At 24.8% G+C, this 23298-nt stretch overlaps 2 protein-coding genes and 1 long non-coding RNA gene across 3 annotated transcripts; 2 read left to right on the top strand and 1 right to left on the bottom strand.

Annotated features, from left to right (window-relative positions):
- Positions 1-429: 429 nt before the first annotated feature.
- On the top strand, positions 430-1914 carry LOC101503768 (uncharacterized). Its single transcript, XR_012163393.1, has 2 exons — positions 430-1298; positions 1384-1914. It is a non-coding gene; the product is annotated as an uncharacterized lncRNA (long non-coding RNA).
- Positions 1915-8985: 7071 nt separating this feature from the next.
- Positions 8986-10119, bottom strand: LOC101503430 (protein S40-1-like). Its single transcript, XM_004486107.4, has one exon. It carries the CDS (start codon positions 9696-9698, stop codon positions 9207-9209), a length of 492 nt encoding a protein of 163 aa, XP_004486164.1. The 5' UTR covers positions 9699-10119; the 3' UTR covers positions 8986-9206.
- Positions 10120-19907: 9788 nt separating this feature from the next.
- LOC101502053 (nuclear transcription factor Y subunit C-3-like) lies at positions 19908-22115 on the top strand. Its single transcript, XM_004486253.3, has 2 exons — positions 19908-20059; positions 21287-22115. Exon 2 carries the CDS (start codon positions 21301-21303, stop codon positions 21970-21972), a length of 672 nt encoding a protein of 223 aa, XP_004486310.1. The 5' UTR covers positions 19908-20059; positions 21287-21300; the 3' UTR covers positions 21973-22115.
- Positions 22116-23298: the final 1183 nt, after the last annotated feature.

Genomic DNA, 23298 nt, shown 5'->3' with positions numbered 1-23298 from the left:
ACAAAACTTAACACTAAAAGCATTCAATATTCTCTCCCTCTTGAACTATATAGACCCTTAATTTTCTGTCTAATTTATTTCTTTCCTAGACAAAGAAAGTACAAATTAATGAAGAACATAAATGAACAAATTCTTGTTAAAAACTAGTAATAAACAAATATAAGGAAAGGAAAATATGTGTGAATAATGTATATACTTTGATTTCATGTGAGCTTCCTTTTATGGATTAACACCGAAAGGCTGATATCTTTTTTTTAACTAACTCCACTTACATGTATCTTTGCCATTGAATGTGGAAGAAAGTGGTCTTATGATCATATTCATGAACCCAGTTTTTGCACATAAAGGGTATGACAAACCCAAATATAAACTACTACTTGTAGTTCACTTCAATGTAAAATTCACAACCACAAGCCCAAACTCAATGAAAGCACTATATGCACATCACACCAACCACAAACTTAACTTTTCCAAAATTAATTCTGCAAAAAAGAAAAAAAAAACTTTCCAAAAATTACTATTTTGAATTTCAAATGTGGTTGGTAACAAAAGCCACACTTATCCTGTGAACTCATAAATATAGGAACTTTGTTGAAAGCTAAACTCAACATCTTGTCTCTCACTGACCCTTTTTCTGCTTATATGATATAATTAATATTTCAAAAATTATGCTTTTTTTCTCTTATTGTTTTAAATCTCAAAATTTAATGTGCCCATTTCCTTTTTGTTGTGTGGTTGTTGGCAAAATTAAATGTCACCATATTTAAGACTCTGTATTTTTGTCTCTGTAATTGGTCCCTCCCCTCTCTCACACATTAATTTTAAAGAATCTCACAGGACAACATAGTTACTCCAAAACAAAACATGCCACCTTCTTTCTTCTTCATCCTTGTTTTTTTTCTTCATAGGGTCAAGTTAAACCTTTCTTTGTTCTTCTTTTTGTGTATAAATTCTGGTGATGGATATTGAAGTTACTTATGGTAGTAACAAGCTAGTAATATTTTCTTGTCACATAGATATATTAATATTTTATTATATGTTGTTATTTTGTTTATTCATTAGTGCAGGAACAGGTGACATTCTAAGAAGTTTTCGTATTCCATTTCTTCATCTTAGATAAAAAAATGTAGTGCAAGAAATTTGATATCACCGTCTTAATTGGGTATGAGATATTGGTACAGTTCAATCAAAAGGACGTGTTTTATGAATCTAAAGCTTTCTTATTTGATTGAGCCGTGCCAATATCACATATAACTATCTATATTTCTAGAAATTGGCAGCGCATTAAGGAGACAAAGGTTATAAATTTTTCATTGCTTTTTCATTTTCTTATGTGATGGTTATTGTTTTGAGTACAAGTAATTGGGGATTTTTTATTTGCAGATGAATCAGGATCTTCATATGAGGTGTATTAAAGCATGTAACAATCGAACATGGAGTGATGATCAATTCCTTGAAGTGGGATTCAAATTGAATTTGGTAAGGTAGGTATGAAATTTGTTTAGCTTTTTTGTTTTCTTTTTTTAAGTGGTAGGGACTTAATTAAAGTGACAACACAAATCAATCTTTTATGTTTAATATGGTTCTATTTAAAGCTTCATCTCTTTTATAGTAGGTAACAAAATCCGGTTATTGCTTATATGAACAGAGAGGGAGCTTTCAAGGTACATACATGCATTAATATTTGTGGAAAATATTTTCATCTAAAATTACACTGATTTGGTGGTTTAAAACATTGAATTTAATTTATGTACACAATCACAATAAAGAATATTATTGTTGTCTATTAATCATAATTGTCATCTTACAGAAACAAATATTTGACTTCAATTATAATTTTTTTAAAGTTATATATAAATGATTGTGATGTATCGATAGTTTTTACATTAATAGGGTCTTTTTTAAGATTTTGGATGTCATGTGATTGATGAATTTAATGCCCTGTATTTTTAAAGTTTTATATACAATAAACATGTCAAATAAAAAGGCTTTTAGGACGAGGGTATGAGAGAAATGAACTTTAACTATAAATCAATTCATTAATGGTTAACATTAAAAAATAAAGTCAAGTGATTCTTTTAAGTAGTCATTTTACACTTTCAATCATAAACATTCATATATAATTATATGATCAAAATTTACTTATCTCATATTAAAACTTCTATCACTTGATACATCATCTATATATATATATATATATTTGTCTCTTGTCTATTAATGACGGTGAATAAATGCTTTTATTTTTCTGTATAGCTTGTTTTTTAGAATGTGTGAAATTTTGGTTAGAACTTTCCTGGTGGATAAAAAATGTTACATGTCTAATTTATGTTAGAGTAAGAAAGAATATTATACTATAACATAATAAATTATTTTAGTATATCATTTTTATAGAAGACAGTTGGCTCTACAAAAATCTGAATCCAATTGAGTAATTTTTTTATTTAAAATTATTTGAAAATGACAATATAATTTTGTAAAAAATACCTTAATCTAAAACATGAATTTGTCAAGTACATACATACTCAGCAAAAAAAATTTAGTTCCCCTAAAAATATTGGGCTCTATTTTGACGCACCTCTCAAACACTCTCAAAGCTGCTTTGTGAAAATAAATTCCTAAAAATATTTCATAACTTCAACTAATTAAAAGACAATTTAGTGTTTATTAATTAGTATTGTAGTATTTGACATGAATAAGAGATTTCTCCTCTCACCTTAAACATTTTCAAAGCCCCAAAAATTCATTTACTGTTATCGATTTTAACTTTCTTTTGGATTGACCAATCAAAATATATAAATATTAAATAACTTTTTTTTATTATAGTTTTTATTACACATCTGAAATGATTTGGAAGTTTAAATAATATTTTATTCCTTTTGACTAATTCACAAGTGTAAATTTTTTTGAAAAATTAGAAGTTAATTTATACTTTTAGATTTGATTGGTACAAATTCCGCTTCAATTGATTAATTCAAATTGTGTTAAAATAAAAAGAAAAGAAATTAATTTTGTGAGTTTTGAAGAATGTAAGGAGGGAAAAAGAAACTTCCCTGCCATTTTCCTCAAAAACTAGTACTATTATTCACTTGTTTGTTACCAAAGTGTTAGTTTCAATTTTTTTGCTAATCCATGCTCAAATGTTGTTTTTTATTTATGTCTTCCATTTAGGCACGGTTCTATAAGTGTTGATTTGTGATATTCAACCGATTATAACATGTTAGACATTAGTAAAAAAAATACATGTAAGGCACGGATCAATTTTGTAGAAAAAATAAAAATAAAGTGATTCATGCGATTTCATCAAAATAAAAAAAGTGATTCATTGTATTTTTTAAAAATTGGATGGACCAATAACCACCTTTACTATTAAAAGGATATGATAAATCTAATCTCATTATTTTCTCTATTCTTCTTAATTTTATCTCTTTTAGTTTTGAATACAAATATTAAAAAATAATAAATTTAGTTTTTTTTATCATTTATTCATTAAGTAAAAATAAAATTTATTTAATAAATATTTTTAAAATTTAAAGGATACAAAAGAAAAAACATAAATTACTAAAGATACTTTTGAGATTTAATACATTCTAAAATTGTATCTTAGTTTTTTTAGAAGCATCAAATCTTGAGACAAAAATAACATATTAAAATATCAAATATCAAAGACGGAGCAAGTTGTAATTTTATTGTGTGGTGGATGAATGAGATGCATTTATAATTGAATGAATTAGATGGAAGGTGAATAATTGGACTCAATTACCACCATATATAGTATTAGATGAATTAAACTTACATTTTAAATCATTTTGTTTACATTATTGAATAAACTATATGCTGAATTGAAAGTAAAAAACATTTATTTATTTGTCTTAAAATAATTAAATCATTTGATCATTTTACATTAAAAATTATGTAAGTAGTATTACTTAAACTAGAAAAAAAATATTAAAAATTGAAAGCGTCGATTATTGTTAGACAATTTTTTTGACAAATGGAACAATTATTTTAAATTAAAAAGTGTAAACAATATATAAAATGTTGACAATTTACATATTCTAGACTTTTATTGAATATAATTAGTGTAGGAACGCCTGTATTATACCAGCATGCTCAACTTCTAAATATTTAATTAATTATTAATCATTTACAGTTATATCATTTTTTTTATAAGAATTTAAATTTTGAGTTAGTTTTATAATAGAGGTTGATATCACCTTTTTGATGGGTTAAAAAAATTCTTGAACATAAATTTAGTCCTTTACCTTACTTTAGGTACATATTACCTTAGCTCGAAATGATCATCGACCACATTAAGGACTATAAAACTAGACTAGGACTTGCGTAAGATATTAAGTATTGGATCACCATCATAGCCAATGAATAACTTTGTAAACGTAAATCAACGTATTCTTTTCAAATATTATTTTTTATGGGAGGTAATTTTGTTCAATATATTATTCCGCATAAAATGTGAACATATTTTTTAGTTAGGATTCAAAGAGATGCTCCTCCAACTATACATAGGTTTGTTTTTTCTTCTTAATTTATCATAGATGGGTGGTTTATGACAAGTTTTTTTTTTTTTTTTCTTTTTGAAATCACTTTACTAAGTAGTTTTCTCTTTATTATATTTAAATAAGTAATTTTTATATATATGTAGTTTTTCTGATGTATTTTTCTATAATTTTATCGTTTAAGTGCGACGTTTTGTTTGTCGTATTAGTGTAGTGTTTTTGAATTTTTTTCATCTCTTTGCGGTGTTTATATGTTCAGAACGACATGGTTGTTTTGATCCTTCATATTTCAATCAATGATTTTGACATCATCAACATTATAAATTCAGAGGCATGTATATTTCAGAAATTTGAATTTTGTCATATTTATAAACATGTTGTGATTTTGTATAATATTTTCGTTTTAAGCTATTAACTTATATGTTTTGAGTTTGCTCGCATATTCATCTATTTTAATGATTTTAAATTTTTAATATTCGATATATTTTACAAATTTAAATAAATAAATGTCGACTTTTTAATAAATAAAAAAATCAAATCAAATTTTCATTAGTTACGTTGTGGTTTGGGGGGCTAATATTTTGTTTTAGCCCAATCTCGTTTGTGAATCAATTATTCTCATAAAAATGCTTCGAGACCAAATGAATTTATGGGTTTGAATCCCAAATTGTGTTTTTTCTTTTGCATATTTTAGAGTTTTGTACCAGGCACCCCCCTAATTTTACCTGCCACCCCATAGTATTTTTTAAAGACTATTATACCCCTCTATAAAAAAGTATAAAAGCATAAAAAAATTACCATTCTGATTTCACACCCCACCACTTTCGAAAATTTTGAAAAAAAAAAAATAGGATTCGAAAGTTTAAAAGTTTCGAAATGCATTTTAGTAAGTTACTCGAAACTTTTGTTATTTTAAAACCTTCGAAATGCAATTTCTTTCAAAAAATACAAATTTTCGAAAATTTGGATAAACACCAAAGTTTCGAAATGGACATTATTCAAAAATTTAGTTGCATTTGAAAGTTTCAAAATAAAATAATGCTTCGAATATTTGGCCTTTCACGAAACTTTCGAAATGTATATTCGAATTTTTAGAAATTTCGAAATGAAATTGTGCTTCGAAATTTTGGCTTTTCACAAAAGTTTCGAAATTATTATTCGAATTTTTAATATTTTCAAAAATCAGATTTTGAATATTTACAATAAGTCAAAGTTTCAAAAAAAAATTTTTTTTTTTTTTTATTCAATATTTATGTTAGAACATTCAGGTAAACTTTTGAATGTTTCTTGTTTCGAATCTTCCAAAACTTTCGAGGATTGCATTTCGAAACTTTCGAACAAATGCAAAGTTTCGAAAATTACTTACTTTTGAGATTCGAATCTTTCAAATTTTTGAGGGATGGGTTGGATCAAATTCGAATATTTGAAAATCTCGAATGAGTTGGGTGAAAAATGAAAGTAAATTTTTTTTTAGGTTTTTATAGATGAGATGGATGGTAAAATAGTCTTTTAGTCATGACTGGGGGGTGGCAGGTAAAATTGGGGGGTGCCTGGTACAAAACCCCATATTTTATTGCATTAGAACACTATTGGGCCATGCCCATTACCATGCAACCGCAACGCTTACGTTTTTTTTTGACATAATTCGTAAGTTTTTTCTTTGAAAATTATACCTTGTACTCTTATGGTTATACTCATACCTCATATTTTATACAAATTATCTATTTTATTTATTTATTTATTTATTTATTTTATTTTTTTACTTCCACTAAATTCAACTTGATTTAAAAAAACTTTTAAAAAGAAGGTTTTTTGAAACTCATGGTTTTAAAAAATTTGATTTTGTTTATCAAATTTTTTTTTTTTGAAGTTTTCCAGTATGCAAATGTGTTTTGGTAGGATTTATGGTTTAAACTCTAAACCTTAGTCTTTGTGTATCGAAAAAAAATTTTCAAATTTTTTAATACAAAGTTCAATTTAAAAAAAAATATCTTTTAGAAATTTTGTTTTTGAATTTTTCAGATATTTAGTGGAGTAAAAAAGAAAAAGATAAAATGGATAGTTTATATAAAATTTGGGATAGTTGTGTTACACTAAATAATTAAATTTCGTTGGGTATTTTTAATTAATGAGCCCCTTTCTCAGTATTTTTTTCTTTTTGCCCTTTCTCAACTTGTGTATCATTATTTTGAAGAAAAAAGATTTCGTTGAACCAAATAATCACTCAAGTCCACTAAAACAAAATTTGGTTTTACAATTGAGAAAGGGGCTCAGTAGTCCAGCCTTGATTGGGCTCATTGTTCTTTGTTTTTTTTTCTTCTTTTTCTATCTCATGTATTTCTTTTATAAATTTATTTGAATCAAGGTCTCATCAGTCCTTTTTTGTTCAAAATGAGGTTGATGGATTGTCAAATGGAAATATGTAATTTTTTCTAAACTCTTATAGAGTTTTATTATTTTTAATATAGATCTTGAATTTTTCCAAATGCTAAATGTCACAGTCAAAAGTAAGTAAAACTTAAAGTGAATGACATGATGAATTTTCTCAGAACTCGTTGCTGAGCTAAGCTTCCAAATTTTGTTGATCCAACCTAAGTTACTAACAATGTAATATATGATATTCGATTTAGAAGCATTTTTAGTCTAAAAACTTCTCAAACCAACTATAGATCCAATTTTTAGTTGAGTCGGTCTGATCAATTAATTTTTCTTTATAATGGTAGACTTAATCACATTTTACAAATAACAAAAGTAGTTAGTTAACTTGCAATAACTTCGATCAGATTAACATTATTAACACTTGTCTTTTTTGAAAAACTTTGAAATAAAAAATATAATTGTAATTTCAACAAATAAACAGAAATGTTGCAAATAATAATACGATAAACATCCAATATCAAACATAAAGATTGGGTTATACTATTGAGTTGTATGTTAATAGAACAAAAAGGTACTAGTTTGGTTGGATTGCAAATCACAAAACATGGTAACAAAATTATCTTAAATGTTGATAGTAATAAAAATAGCTTGGTATGAATTTCACAGGTTTCCTCCCTTGAATTATTAAAATGACTATAGGTGTTGAAGTTTTCTAGTGAATTGTTACCAATTTCTCACTAATGTTATTCTCCTAATTCCTAGTAATTGAACTTTTAATCCAAAAATAATTCCTAGATTCTTAGTGAATTTTAAAATTAGAATTAAGCATAAATATACAAGAATTCTCTTTTTGATATATTCTCTATATAGATATCTTAATTGATTTCATACGTATGTATCTATTTTTAAAATACAAGGTCATAATTTTGATCTCCTTCTTAATTTGAGCTGCTTCAATTTAGTCATAGAGATGTATATATGATCATTTAAAATTTAAATTACTTAATACCACTTTAATAATTTTTTTAAGTAAATACATTTTTTTTTTGAAATTTTATTTTCTTTGTTAGAAAAATTTCTGAAAAAAAATATTTTTAATTACCTATTTTTACTTGAAAAATTTCTGAAAAAAATACTTTTTTTTAAAAAGTTGAAATAATATCACTATTAACACGAGCATGTTTTTTAAAATTGTTAAAATTTTCTTATTGAACTGTCAATTGATAGGGGAGCAAGAATGTCTATCCAAACAAAGAAGGACTGCATGGCATTATTCTCTTTTTAACTTTTATGTTTTATACCATATTGAGTGGTGGCCCCTGATTCTAATGAAAAAGGATGTCAGATTCTTCCTTTTGGAAAAGAAAAACAACTCTTGTTTTTTCTAGAGCTAAAATTTTAAGGAACTTCTTTTATATTTTAAGGGGAACAGCTCATCAAATTTATGATACCCCACAATTTTTACTTTAAAAGAATAGAAGATTAGATCACTAAAAGCTTCTTAGCTTAAAATATTATATTTATCAATTCAATATTTTATATTTTCTTAATTTATACATGCATGGAACTCAAATTTATAAATCTTAAAATCACACGTGGCATATGTAAATAATATTTTAATATTAAGATATGATTATGAAATTTTATTAGAGATACTTGACAATCTAAGTCTAACAAGAGAGTTAAATTGTTTTAAAATTGTTCAATTAAAATAAAATAGTTCAAATTTCAAGTGTAGATTTTAAATTAAAAAATAATTAAAATGTATATTAAAATTTGGTCTAAACAAATATACCGAACAATTCCAGATTCCATGATGAGAAGAAGAGGTTATATTTGAAGAATTTTAATAACAATTATTAACAAGTAAATTAGATCATGCATGAATCATAACTAGCTTGCTTTGTAAAACATTAAACTTTTTTTTTTTTGACAAAATATTAAACTAAAACTTGTAAACTGTGAATTGGTTTTCCCTTTAATCTCACTTTTCCAGAAATTTCAAAACAAGAAACAAAGTAGCTAGCTTTGGTTTCATCATTCAGTAGTGTCTTCCATTATAAGTTGATGTAGCACCAAACACCATAAATCATACTAAAAATACTATGTATATATCATTGATAATAATATTATTAATAATAAAAAAACAAAACAAAACAAATGCATGGGATCCAAAGGCATACAAATGATAGAAGAAATGACTAGTAATGGTGCCAAAATTTGAAACTCAAGTACTTAACTAGTTTACGAACCACTAAACTTGACAACTCATGAACTCAATGATTTAATCAAACACACATGAACTAAACTACACTACTCAATGAAGCCAGTTTTGGTTAAAATAGCATTCCTGACTTTGCTAAGATCTCTCCCTTTGAGTGTTCTTCCCATCCCTTCAAACACAGAGAAAGATGAAATCTGGTTCCTTGCAAGCTTCCTAGCAATCCATTCATGTGGAGGAACCATATCACCATCTTCATCATCATGCCAATCATCTCCATTACCATAATCACCACCAACATTCTTACCATAAACTTTTGACCAATCAGGAATGTTCATAGGTGCTGAAGACCCTTTAACAAAAGGGTCATCAATATCAGAAACAGAATTAACCCTTTTTGGAGCAGTAGGTAAAGGCCATGCAGAGGAAGATCCAGAGGAATCCTTAGATACCCTTTTGATTTTGTAACCAAAATCTTCCCTTTCATTGGCTACACTCCACACATCTTCTTCATTAAAATCATTGTCTTTCATTGTTGATTCAAAACAAGTGCTTTTGTTCTTCAAAACACCCCAATCTGCCATTGCTAATGAATGAAGTGAAAGGAGTAGTTATGAAAAGACAGAGGAGTGTAAGTAAATAAAGAGATAGAGATTGATGAGATGAGCTATGAGTAGTGATGAAAAATGTTTACTACCATTTTGAGGATATATAGACATAGAGAACTGAAACTATTTTTCCAACTAATGACAGTGTGGTTATTTGTAATGAGATAAAATGGACATCTTTTCCATTGTCCTTGGGAATCAAAAAGCAGAAAGGTTCAAGAGAATAATATCAGGAATCTCCCTAGCTGTTGCTTCAATACCCTATAAAAGGAAAATTAGTATTTTTCCATAAACAAAATTCTTTATTGGATTACCAACAATTACTACAACATTGGTAATCCGAGACAACACTAATATTCACAAAAAGACAAATCACAAATCTTTGTGTGTTGCTCTTTCAGTTTAAATGTGATTAGTTATTATATATAAATAAAAATGAATTAAATGTTACCTAACATAAAATAGGTAACTTATATATCAAATATTTTAAGATTTTTGGTTGAAGCTCTGTTGTCAAATTTTTTTATAATCTTAAAATATTTAATTTATTAGTGTTTTCATAATCATAAACTCTCTAATGGTATTAGTCCAACGATAAGAGCAGGAGAAAATTTTGATGTATGAAATATTTATCTTCATTTAATAATGAAATTATTAAATTTTGTAATTCCAAACTTCCCACATTGGAGAGGATAAAAGTTAGTCATATTATCTTATCTGAGCATCAAAATATATATAGACACGATTATTATATTATATATATATATATATATATATTATATTTATCTTTAACTATGTTTTATTATTTTTTACTTTTTATAATTTACACACATCAAACAAAAATACGAAATTTAGAAGACTGTGTAATTAAAATCAAAATTTGAATCTTCAAAATTAATGCTGTAATTTCTCTTGGAAAAAGCCAAGAGAAGCATCTAATGTAAAGTAAGTAATTATGTAGATGAGATAAGCGTGGATTATTGTTTGGACCAGAAAAGTACATGGTTGTATAGTAAAAGAAAAAAAGAAAATGATGGGTCTCAACTTGAATCTCACAGTTCATATATTTAACGAATAAACTATTTTAGTCCTTAAAGGATCTTTAAATGTACGAAAAAAAAGTACAAAACAAATAAATATATTTCATTAATTATTTTAGTCTTAAATATATTTTTTGATAATTAATCTAGTTTATAAATTTATTAATGAAAGAAATATTAATAATATATTTAAAATTATAATGACAATGTGACAGTAAAGAGAAAAAAAAAAAAAAGAGTGTTTACTGAATTTAACAATAAGATGATTAGATGGAAAAAATAAAAAAGAGTTGTTAATTGCAAGAGTACAAAAATGGAGAGAGAAGTGGGCGCAAAGGAAGGCATTGAGAAATCCAAAGAGAAAGTCCCATCATAGCATAGGATAGCAATACAGCATTAGCATGATAGCATAGAGTTTCCAATTAAGATGAGGAAACAGAAACACAAAAGTTTCTCTTCTTTTTTTGTTTTTCACTCTTCAATATCTTTTGGGAAAGTTGCATGTTGATTTGGAGATGTGGTATGTGACTATTGGTTTCTCCGTACCTCACAAAATCCAAAACCTTATCTTCAACTCTGTACCAGAAGCTCATTTTCAGCTACGTTTTTGTACCATCCTTCTATCACATAACTGCTTACCGAGTCAAACTCATTCTCATTGGCTCTTGCCATTGTCTTTCTATTACTACCATAAATGGCATTCAGATTTTTCTCATACGTCACACTTACATTTTCAACTTTCAACTCTCATGCTCATCCACCCCAATTATCTTATAGGTGACTCATTTTTAGAAATAGTAGTATATTTTCAATTTTTATTTTTTGTTTTTGTGTCAAATTAATGCTTACAATTTCACCAATTTAACAATGAGAACAAGAGAACCGTGAATTTATTATTCTGAAAAGCAACATTAGTTGAAATATAGGACAATTTTGTATAGTTAATTGACTTAGACCATCTATTAGAGTAGTTTATTGTAAAACTTAGCGCTGTAATAGGTTCCGTTATTTTTAAAATATAATTACAACAGCGCTTGTGTTTAGCAAGCGCTGTAAAATGGGCGTTGTTAAATGTCATTTTTGGCGTAGTGATTGCACGGTAAATAAAATGTTAATGGATACATGTATAATAGTATCCTTTAAATTTGTTGATTTTGTGGACATTGTGGAAGACACTTAGTATGAGAAAGTATAAAGCTTAAGGTGGCATTTAGTATGTGGTTATTTACTATCATAATAATTTGTGCATGGTTCCTATTTTAGAAAATAAAATTGTGCAGTTATATATTACTCACGCACACATAAAGTGAGCAATATTTATCAGGAAGGAGGGATCCAAAGCGTGGATGTCATCGAGTGTTTGTTATTTTCTGACCTTGGTCCAAACTGTGACATCCATATTCTGATTCAATATATATTTCCCCTACCGTCGCTTAATTTATTTTATTTTAATGGCAAAACTTCTTATTCAATTACAGTCGCATCAATAACTTAAAAAGAAAAATAGAGTACTAACAAATTATTATGAACCAAGATGGCCTAATCATTAGCACTTCAGAAAACAATCCATAAGAATCCATCCCACAACTCAAGCCCAATAGAAACAAGATGAGTTTCCATTGTCCAAAGGAAAATACCACCGATTATATGAGAATCTAAAAGATATTTTCAATTATGATGGATCACACTTTATGTCAACCATAATAATAAAGTACTAATTTTAATTAGCTTTTTATTGACAAATATTTGCCTATATATAATTTTTATAGTAAATTATAAATAATATATTCTAATTATTCTAATTTTTCATTTAAAAAATATAAAAAAAATATTAATTTTAACTAATTGATTAATAATATATTTATATTGTATATGAATTTTACATTTCACAGTTTCTTTAGTGACTTTTTACAAAAAAAGAAATTAAAGTATGAAATTTTTTTAATTAGTGTATTATAATTTTATAATTATTTTCATTTTTATGTGGATGATATTAAAAAAATATTAATTTTAATTAATTTTTTATTAACAGACATTTATCCTGTACTAATTTTCGTAATAAATTATGAATTTTATAATTATTTATTTTATTTTAAAACATAATTAAAATACTAAATTTAACTCTCTGTTTAAACACAAATTTATCCGAATGTGAACTGTATGCTCACGGGCTGGGCTTGGGCTGTGTTTGTGTGTATATTATAAATAGCCTTCTATCTTAGCTTATAATATCACATATACTCATTTATTCAATCAATAAAAAAGTATTTTCAGTTTTATTCTATCTTTTTCTCTCTTTATAATACTTCCAGTTAAGCAAAATAGAAAGCAACAGTGGCAAAACAGAAAAGTGTGGCTAATAATAATTGAAAATATCTTTTTGATTCTCCTATAATCGGTGGTATTTTCCTTTGTCATAAACATATTAGTTAAAATTAATATTTTTGTTATATCTTCTAAATAAATATTAGAATATTTATATTATATTAATTATAATTTATTATAAAAAATTATATAAGATAAATGTTTGTCACTAAATAATTAATTAAAATTAATATTTTTTAAATCATTATCATAAAAATAAGAACAATTACAATTCATTAATTATAAATTTGTTCATGTTGCTTTTTTTAAAATGAATCATTAAAGAAATTGTCGAAGTATACAATTTATATACATGTTTGTCTCTAATTAAATAGTTAAATTTAATATATTTTTTTACATCTTCTAAGTAAAATAAATAATTATACTATAATTATTACAATTTATTAAAAAAAAGCATGCATGGGACAAACTCTTGTCAATAAATGATTAATTATATTGATGTTTTTTTTAATATATTCAACGTAAAAATAAGAACACTTATAATGCATTAACTATACAACACTTATAATACACTAACTATACAAGTAGATACGCAAGAGAAATATTTGTTGTTAATTAATTAGATCAATTTAATATATTTTTTATATCTTATAAATAAAAATGAAAGTAATTATAATTTTTTTTAAACATTTAAAAATATATTAATCGAATTCAAAATTCAAGTCATACTAAGAAATAGAAATACAACAATAAAAATAACAAATAATCATCACTAAATAATTAATTAAAATTAATATTTTTTAAATAACATCGACTTAAAATGAGAACAATTATTCTAAAACACTAAAAATATAAATTTAATCTTAAAAGTTGTAAATTAAACATTTTAAATATTTAAATTTTGATCTTGTTCATACAATATTTGTCACTTATTTCCTCGGGGGATCGGGACAGTTGTTAGCATAACATTTTTTGAAATGAATATCATGCCTTCTTTTAACACATGGTTTTTTTCACATTTTTTTAAATGAAATATTAAAGAAGGTGTTGGATCGTATAATAATTCATACACGAAACAAATATTTATTTATAATTAATTATTTAAATTTTATATTTTTTTATATCTTTTAAATAAAATTCAAATTAATTATAATATATAATTTATTATAAAAGTTGTGCATGGGATAAAAATTTGTCTATAAAAAATTAGTTAAAATTAATAATTTTTTAATATTATCAACATAAAAATGAAAACAATTATAATACACATACAAACTGTCATTTATGATATTGAACAATCATATATAAGACAAATTTTTATTAATAAAATTTTCAAAATTATTATTATACACATAACAAATTATCACTTATAAAATTGAATATTTAATAAATTGTCTCTACAATTATGATTATGCTTTATATATACTTCATTTTAGTTTAGATATGTAATACATTAATATTTTATAAGTCTTTCTCTCCCATTACTTCTAATTTTCAAAGAATATTCACAATTTATGTAAGGTTATATATAAATCAAATAGAGAAATAATATCCTATATATTTTATACTAGTACATAAAGGAGCCAGAATATAAAGGGGAGATAATAATCATGAAGAAATGCATCCTACCGATCCATGTTTGAAAATATGTGACTCGTGAACGGTTAAAGAAGCTGAATAAATCTTTAAGACAATTATCAACTTCAATGAACTTTTTAATTAGAGAGGTTATTGCAAAAATGGAAGTATGCTCGTTAGAGCATCTACAACGGGAGTGAAAATGAGCTCGTCTACCAGCATGTAATTACTTAACTTCCAGTTTTTTGTGGGTTTACCGTTGGAGTTGTGCCAATGTGTCATCACGGTACTGTCAGGAACGGTGCTTCATAGCAGTTACCTTTTTTTTGTTTTTTTTTTATCTACTTTCACAATTTAATAATAATATAATTATAACCGCTACCTTTTATTAATTTATTAATAATAATAAATTTATTATTTTTTATTAATTTATAGCTGTTAACTTCTTTTTAATTTATTAAATAATAATAATTTTGTAACTATTAGCTTTTTTTTAGTTAATATACCACCGTTAGTCTTTTTTTTCTCCTTTAATTAAGATTGTTAGCTCAGAAACAATTTGTTACTCATACTTTTTCTTCACAATTTTTGTTACAGAAGTTTATTAAAGTTTTTATTAACGTACTTATTTATTTATTTTTTTATTTAAATTAATATTTTAAGTTATAATAAAATTAAATATTAATGTATAAATTAAAGTAATGGAATATAATATAATTTTTTAAAAGTTAAACCGTAAAAAATGAATGAGTTGATTTATAGTGATCTGACGTAGTAGAACTTGAATCATGTTGAGTTCACCGTTGAAGTAAAAAATGAGTGAATTGCTTTAAAATGATGTGACACAATAGATCCTATCTAAAGAATCCATATTGAGTTCACCTCTGTAGATGCTCTTATTCACTCCGTATAATGTGGCATGCATGTCACATATTTGTCCACTTCACTCCGTATAATATGGCATACTGATTATTTCTTACTGATGTGTTTCGTCATAATTTTTACTTGTAGTTCTTATAAAAAAAATCTTAACTTTTTTAGTCACCCAAAAATTTTCATTTTAGTTTTTTATCCATGCTTTTATGTAAAACTCATCTGTACCTTTTAAAATTTTAAATTATATTTGAAGGCTTACTTGAAACAATATAAGAATCTTTCCAGAAAATTTTACAATTTTTTAATAAAAGATGAATTAATTTTTTTAGCACCAAAAGGCTAATTCTTTTGATAATTCATAATTAACAAGTGGGTTAGATAAGTTTGTATTCCCTATAAAATTTCAAAATTTATTTTTAGTCTTTATTTAAAAATTTTGAATGAATTTTTGCAAGTATGCACGTTTAAAATGTTATACAAATTTATCTGCAAAAATTTAATTTTAAAACTTATAAATAATTAAATATGATTTTTCAGCTGTTCAAAAGTTAAAATAAAAACAAAAAACAAAAATAGATTAGAAAATTTAATTTTAGACTAATTTTTGTTTATAAACTTTTTAAAATTTTGAAAAGAAAGGGTAAAAAATATATGTTGACTTAACAACATAACGAATATTAAAATTATTTGCATAATCATTTCGTAAGCACTAAAAAGTTGAATTTTTTGTACATGAATTAAATTTTTTTATTTAAATTTTATAGAATTAAAATTTATTTAACCCTTAATTATATGTGATGGGTCATTAAAAAACTATCAGACAAAGTGCTAGATGAATTAATTAATATATAAGAAAAAAGGAAAAGGATGTGGCAAAAGCTAATGGTTAAGAAATAAGTCACAATGTTTGGGGAGAGAATAATCGTTGATGAAATAAATCCGAGTTTGAAACCATGTTGCTTGTAAGCAGTTAACTAAACCTAAGAAATATTAAAGATAATTATTAACTTCAAATAACTTTTTAATAAGAGAGATTCTTGTAAAAGAAATATATGCTCGTTATTCACTTCGTAATGTATTCAAATTATGTATTAATTTCATATATTCATGCTATTTATTATAATGTATTCATCTATTAATGAAATGGACAAAAATATTATATATTTATGCTATTTTTCCGGTATGAGAAATAAGTTCTTGTAAAATACAATATTTTTGTCCGTTTCATTCCATATAATTTGGCATATCGTTTATTTCTTTTGTTTGTTATCAATATATTTCATGGTATTTTTTTATAAATATGAATGATAACAATAATAATACATATATTTTATAGAAATTGTAAATAATCAAATTATGTAATAATCTCATTTTTTTGTTGATAACATTTATCTTATTAAAAAAAAATAAAAAGTACAACCTTGAAAAAAATGGATAACAATACTTAGAAATGCATGGTAAGGAATTACAAAAATACAATAGTCTAAGTCGAATTTTTGACTCATTTTTTGTGAATAAATTTTTCATAGTGTTGTAACACATATGGGAAATAAATCCTTTAAAAATATATGTTGATTTATTAATAAAGATTAAAATTGATTGCATAAAAATTTGATAGGGACTAAAAAATTATAATTTCATTTTAAAGAACTAAAAATCAAAATTTAAATCCTTCAAAAATATATATTGACTTATCAATAGAGATTAAAATTATTTGAATGATAATTTAGTAGAAAATAAAAAGTTATAAATTTTTTAAAATAACTAAAAATAAAAATTTAAAATTTTATATGAATTAAAAATTTACTTTTAACTTTAAAGATATATGCTGATCGTTAAAAAAAAAAAACTATCTAAGAGAAGGTGGATGAATTAAATGAGGAAAAAAGGGAAAAGAAAGTGGCAAAAGCTAATGCATAAGAAAGTGAATAATCCTGATGAAATACATCCTAATTGATGAATGCAAGTTTAAAACCACCTGACTCTTAGCGGTTAAAGAAACCGAAGAAATTTTAAAGACAATTATTAACTTTGAATAACTTTTTACTAAGAGAAGTTGTTGTAAAAATGGAAATATGCTCTCTATTCGCTTCACTTCATATTATCCGGCGTATTGCTTATACTTTTTGCTTGTTTTGTTACCCCGTGTATTTTGTGAATTTTTAATTTTATTTTTATAAATGTGTATAATAATAATAATAATAATAATAATAAATATATTTTATAGAAGTATAAATATTCAAATTATGTATTACTTTCATGTATTTTGTTTAATAATAATACAAAATTATTAAAAAAAATAAGAAGCGTCTAACTTTGAGAAAAATGGATACTAACACTTATAAAACTTATAAATGCAACAGTAAGGAATTACAAAAAATAAAAGTTGGACCATGGCAACCCCTCCCCCATTAGGCAATAACTTGCCTATGATTATTTTTGTTGGTTTTATTAGATATAAATATAAGTTATACATATATATCGTAATTAAGTAATTTATATGCTATATATTTCCATTTAACGCATAGAAATAATAATATTGATATAAAATTTTACTCATATAAAACTTTAACAACTTATTTTTAAAATTTTTAGTCACCTTAAATTTTCTATTTTTTATCTCTGATTTTAAGTCAAACTCATCATGTGTACTCTTCAAAATTTTGAATTACATTTGCAGGTTTATTAAGAATATTATAAAAATCTTTTAAACAAAATTATAATTTTTTAAGAAAATATGAATTATATATAAATTTTAAGTGCCAAAATCTTAAAAGTTTATATTGAATTCACTCCTTGTTAAAAAAATTTAAATTTTAGTAATATCTTATGACTACAAAAAATCATTCAAATATTCAAAAAAATACATATTAATTAACTTAAAAGCAAAGACAAAAAATGAAAACATTTTTTTTAAGAACTAAAAAGTTAATTAATTTTTTATAGTAACTAAAAGAAAAGTATTAAAATTTTATAGAGAATAAAAAACTTGTTTAACTCTTGATTATAACAATAAATTTGATATTTACAAATATTTGATTCATTTAAAATCACATCAAAAGGCTAGTTCTTTTGATAATTCTTAATTAATTATACGTTAAATAAAATTTCAATCTCTATAATTTCAAGATTTTATTTTTAGTCTCAGTAAAACATACAAATTTTGTGTTCTTACAAAATTATTTTGTAAGCAATTTTACTCCTTGTAGTAACAAAGCATATTTTAATTTCCTTTCCACTTTCAAATTTGTTTATGAATTTTTGTAAGTACGTTTAAAACATTATAAAAAAAAATTCTCTACAAAATTTAAGAGTTTTTGTTAATTTATAATGAATTAAATATAAAAATTTTAAATGAAAAATAAGTCAAGATAAAAACAAAAAACATAGATTTAAAAATTGAATTTTAAACTTATTCTTTTTTATGCAGAAACTTATTACAATGCTGTAAATATATATGAAATAAATATATCAAAAATATATGTTGACTTATCAACAGAGATTAAAACTGTTTGCATAATAATTTTGTAGAAATTAAAAAATCATAATTTTTCTATACAATAAAAATAAAATTTAAATTTTTTTAAAAACTAAAAACTTATTAAACTTTAAAAGATATAAGTTAGATCATTAAAAAAAACTATCTAAGAGAGGTAGGTATAATGCGACATGTCATTCATTTTTTTCTACTTTCACTATGTATAATCCAGCCTATTGTTTATCTATTTTGTCTATTATACCGATGTATTTTGTGATTTTTTTTTATAAATGTGAATAATAATAAATTATTTTATAGAAAGTATAAATATTCAAATTATTAATTTCATGTATTTTTTTGTAATAACCTTTATTTTATTAAAAATAATATTCATTTTATTTAAAATATATAGATGAAACACAAAACTATAGAAAAAATTGAATTATTGCAATGAAATATTAAAGAGTAAATATTTATATTAAATTCGTCTGTCATTTCATAAACACATGATCTTTCACATTAGAAATATGAAGAATAAAAAGAAAGGCACCTACAATTTTCTTTTTAAGTTTCCATTTTCCATTTGGATTATTGGATACGGAAACATTTCCAACTCAGCATCTTATTTTTTGCCACCTTGGTTATAAAACAATATAAATAATTTAGCGTGACTCGTGAGTACACATTTTTCTATAAAAGCGAACAAGATACATAAAAGTGAAAGACGTCTCAATTAAGTTAGCAATTTCAATCCCTTAATAATTATTTGTATCACTTCAAAAAATATTAATAAAAGAAAAAGAAAAAAAAATTGAGTGACGAAATCAAAACCAAAAAATACAATGGTTTAAAACGATATTCCTGTAAAAAAAACTCCCTCATACTAGTAGTATAAATATATCATCTCATGACATCTAAAGGAACCAAAGGTACAAACTTTTTTCTTATGAATCCATCACTACCTTTCTCTTTTTCTTCACATCAATTTCTCTTTCTTCAGTTTTGAACTGAAGTCTCAATCTCTCCATTGTGATGCTAAGGTATATATCGTCTTACTTTCTTTATATGCGTGTTATTTATTTATTTATTTGTGTGTTATTTTTCTTGTCTATAGCTTATATGTGCATAAATTAATTTCATACTATATATATAAAAGTTACCATCTATTCCTATTTATAAATAAAAATATTGATGTATTTTGTTTAAATTTTAAATTAAATATATTGGATGGAGGAGATTTCTTGCGAATTTTTTTCTTATATGACAAGCATTAAAGATCTTGCATGTTGTTTCATTGAATATCAAACATTGAGTTAACTCAGACTGTTTGGTGCTTAAGGTTCTGAACATTGCATAAAAAAACAGCTCACATTCTCAATATATAGTATTATGATGTTAACTCAGACAGTTTGGTGCCACCGTTATGATGCTAATTAATACATTAATTCGGATATTCTTTTTAAAAATTTATTACTCGTGGATAAAAATTTGATTTAAACAATATAGGTCTAGCTCAATTGTACGCTGATAGATTGGATAGATGTTCCCGATTAACTTGAATTTAAAATCGTTGTGTGTGAGTTTTTTTATTATTTTATTTTATTTTATCTTAACCATTTTATTCTACAGATAAAAAATATTTGATTTTTAAGATCATTCTTTGAAAAAAAGATCCTTTGATTATAAACAAAATGATTTTAATCCTAAATTTTGATTGAGATTTTTTATGTAACCTTCTCTATTATTTCTTTCAACATATCTTATTTATTTCTCCTCAAAAAAAATTCTCATACTAATGGTGTTTACACAATGAATGGATTAATTTTTTTTTCTTCCATACATATAAAAAATTCATCTTTAGATCAATTCAATTTTTCTTTATTATAGTCAATAGGAATGTTAACATTTAAGTTGATGATTCAAATAAAAACCATAAATTGATTAAAAATTCCAAAAATTACACAACTAATTTTTATCAAATGTTTTTAAAAATATGTCGAGTTTTAAATTGTTTTTTCTCTCTCCTTGAGAGTAATATATGTCCACACTCTCAATAACGTAATGTGTTAAGATATGATATCGAAAATTGTGTATCTTTAATTATTATCGTAAGTGTTAAGACACAACGTCGGAAATTGTGTATCTTTAATTATTATCGTAAGTGTTAAGATATGATGTCGGAAATTGTGTAGGTTTAATTATTGATTATCATATATCCTTTAACTTTTTCCGCAACTAAAATGGTAAAAGAAAAAAAATCATTGTAGTCCATAAGTACACTATGAATCAAAAGAGGCAAGAAGAAGAAGAAGAAGGAAATGAAGAAACTCAAAGTGAAAGTGAATCAAAGCAAATAGTGGCAATATCTCGGCCTCTAATACAAACTCCAGGTGCTTCTGCTTTTTCATGTTACCTAAACAGAGACAAACTTCCAAAATATTTTCGCCACAGCATTCTCCAACAACAAAAACAACAAGAACTGAAGAAAAAACTTGAAAACTTTTGGATAAACCAAAACCATGAAATTGAAGAGAGCAACAATTTGGGAAATCACTGTTTGCCTTTAGCAAGGATTAAGAAAGTGATGAAATCTGACGAACAAGTGAGTATGATATCAGCAGAGGTGCCTGTCCTGTTTGCTAAGGCATGTGAAATGTTTATTATGGAAATGACAATGAGATCTTGGGCTCATGCTGAGATGAACCAAAAGAAAACAATTCAAAAGAGTGACATTGCATCTGCAATCTCAAGTACTGATGTTTTTGATTTCTTGGTTGATATTGTTCCAAGGGAAGAAGACACAATGGATCATGAAATTTTTAGAAGAAGAGAAAGTGTTCCTTATTATTATGTCCCTTTGCCACCTCATCATGCTGCTCCTCCAGGAATGTTTATGGGAACTCCTGAACTGCTTCCAAACCCAAATCAAGAAAATGGTGATTCTTCTGATTGAGTTCCTCATGTTTATTGTGGTGCTTCTATGCTTGTCTTTAAATAAAACTACCCATATTTGGTTCTGTTTCTTCTATGTTAAGTGCATGTAATGGTTTTTATGGGAATTTAATAATAAAGTTGTGGAATTGTTTTTAACATCAACTTGGTGGACAACTTTATTGTAGATTTATAAATGTTTTTATTTTTATTTTTGGGTTGTGAATATGAGTACAATATATAACCTTGAGAATAATAGATAACAAGACTTATAAATACTTAGCAAGGAATTATGAAAATAAAATAAGTCTCGCTAAAAATGTTTGAAGTTTTAAATAGTTAAATGCACAAGTTTCAAGAAAAAAAATTAAATTTGATTCATTAATATGTTTTTTTGAGGTGTACGTTAGCATTTGTCAAATATCATTATAGGATAATGGCAACTTATATCCTCAATTATTACTTACCTGTGAAAAAAAAAACCTTTTTTTATAAGATAAATATGGTAATTAAGTGAATTACGTGCTATTTTTGATTCACATTAAATACAGGTTCGAGTCGATTTAATTTATTCATTACCAATTTGACTCAATATGAATTTTTTATCTAAATTTATTGACGACCAAACCTAATTGAATCTAAGTGTGTTTGGTTTGGGCGACAATTTTAGAAATTTAAATTCGTCAACTCAATTCAACGACATATTATTTATTTTTATTATCTTTTACATAGATATTTAAAAAAAATTATAATATACTCACTATAAATGATACTTAAGATAAATATTTTTCATCAATAAATTAGTTAAAAAATTATCCATCCTATGTGAAAAAACAAAACAAATATATATATATGTATATATAAATATATATATATATATATATATATATATATATATATATATATATATTTGATTATCATTTTATGTTTTAAATATCTTCAAAATAAAAAACATTGAAAAATTTAATATATAATAATATATTGTATAACCCTCTGTTGTAAAAAAAAAAGTGTTGTATAAATATAAATATAATTGATAAAATAGTAAAAAAATTAAAAATATATTTGACATTTCTAAAAATTTGTGAAAGTATAAATACAAATTTGAGGGTATAGGATAAAATTTTTGTTGGTTTCATTTGGTGTTTTTACAAAGTATGGGTTGATACCTAACCCAAACCAAAGGAATTTTATTCGGTTAGATATTAGGTTTAGTGAAACCCAACCTGATATGACCCTTATACACCCTTACTTCTTCACTTGCCACCTCTCTCTGTCTCGCTCTTTTGCCTACCGCGCTGATAGAATCTTTAGGCAAACTTTACTTAGATGCCGACATGTCCCCAAC

This window comes from Cicer arietinum, chromosome 1 (assembly GCF_000331145.2).
Source record: "Cicer arietinum cultivar CDC Frontier isolate Library 1 chromosome 1, Cicar.CDCFrontier_v2.0, whole genome shotgun sequence".
In the NCBI taxonomy this organism is placed as follows: domain Eukaryota; kingdom Viridiplantae; phylum Streptophyta; class Magnoliopsida; order Fabales; family Fabaceae; genus Cicer; species Cicer arietinum.
This window is presented reverse-complemented; position numbering and strand designations above follow the sequence as displayed.

What these genes read in the sequence shown, in the direction of transcription:
- LOC101503430 (XM_004486107.4), bottom strand. Translation starts at nt 9,698, where the DNA reads ATGGCAGATTGGGGTGTTTTGAAGAACAAAAGCACTTGTTTTGAATCA.
- LOC101502053 (XM_004486253.3), top strand. Translation starts at nt 21,301, where the DNA reads ATGAATCAAAAGAGGCAAGAAGAAGAAGAAGAAGGAAATGAAGAAACT.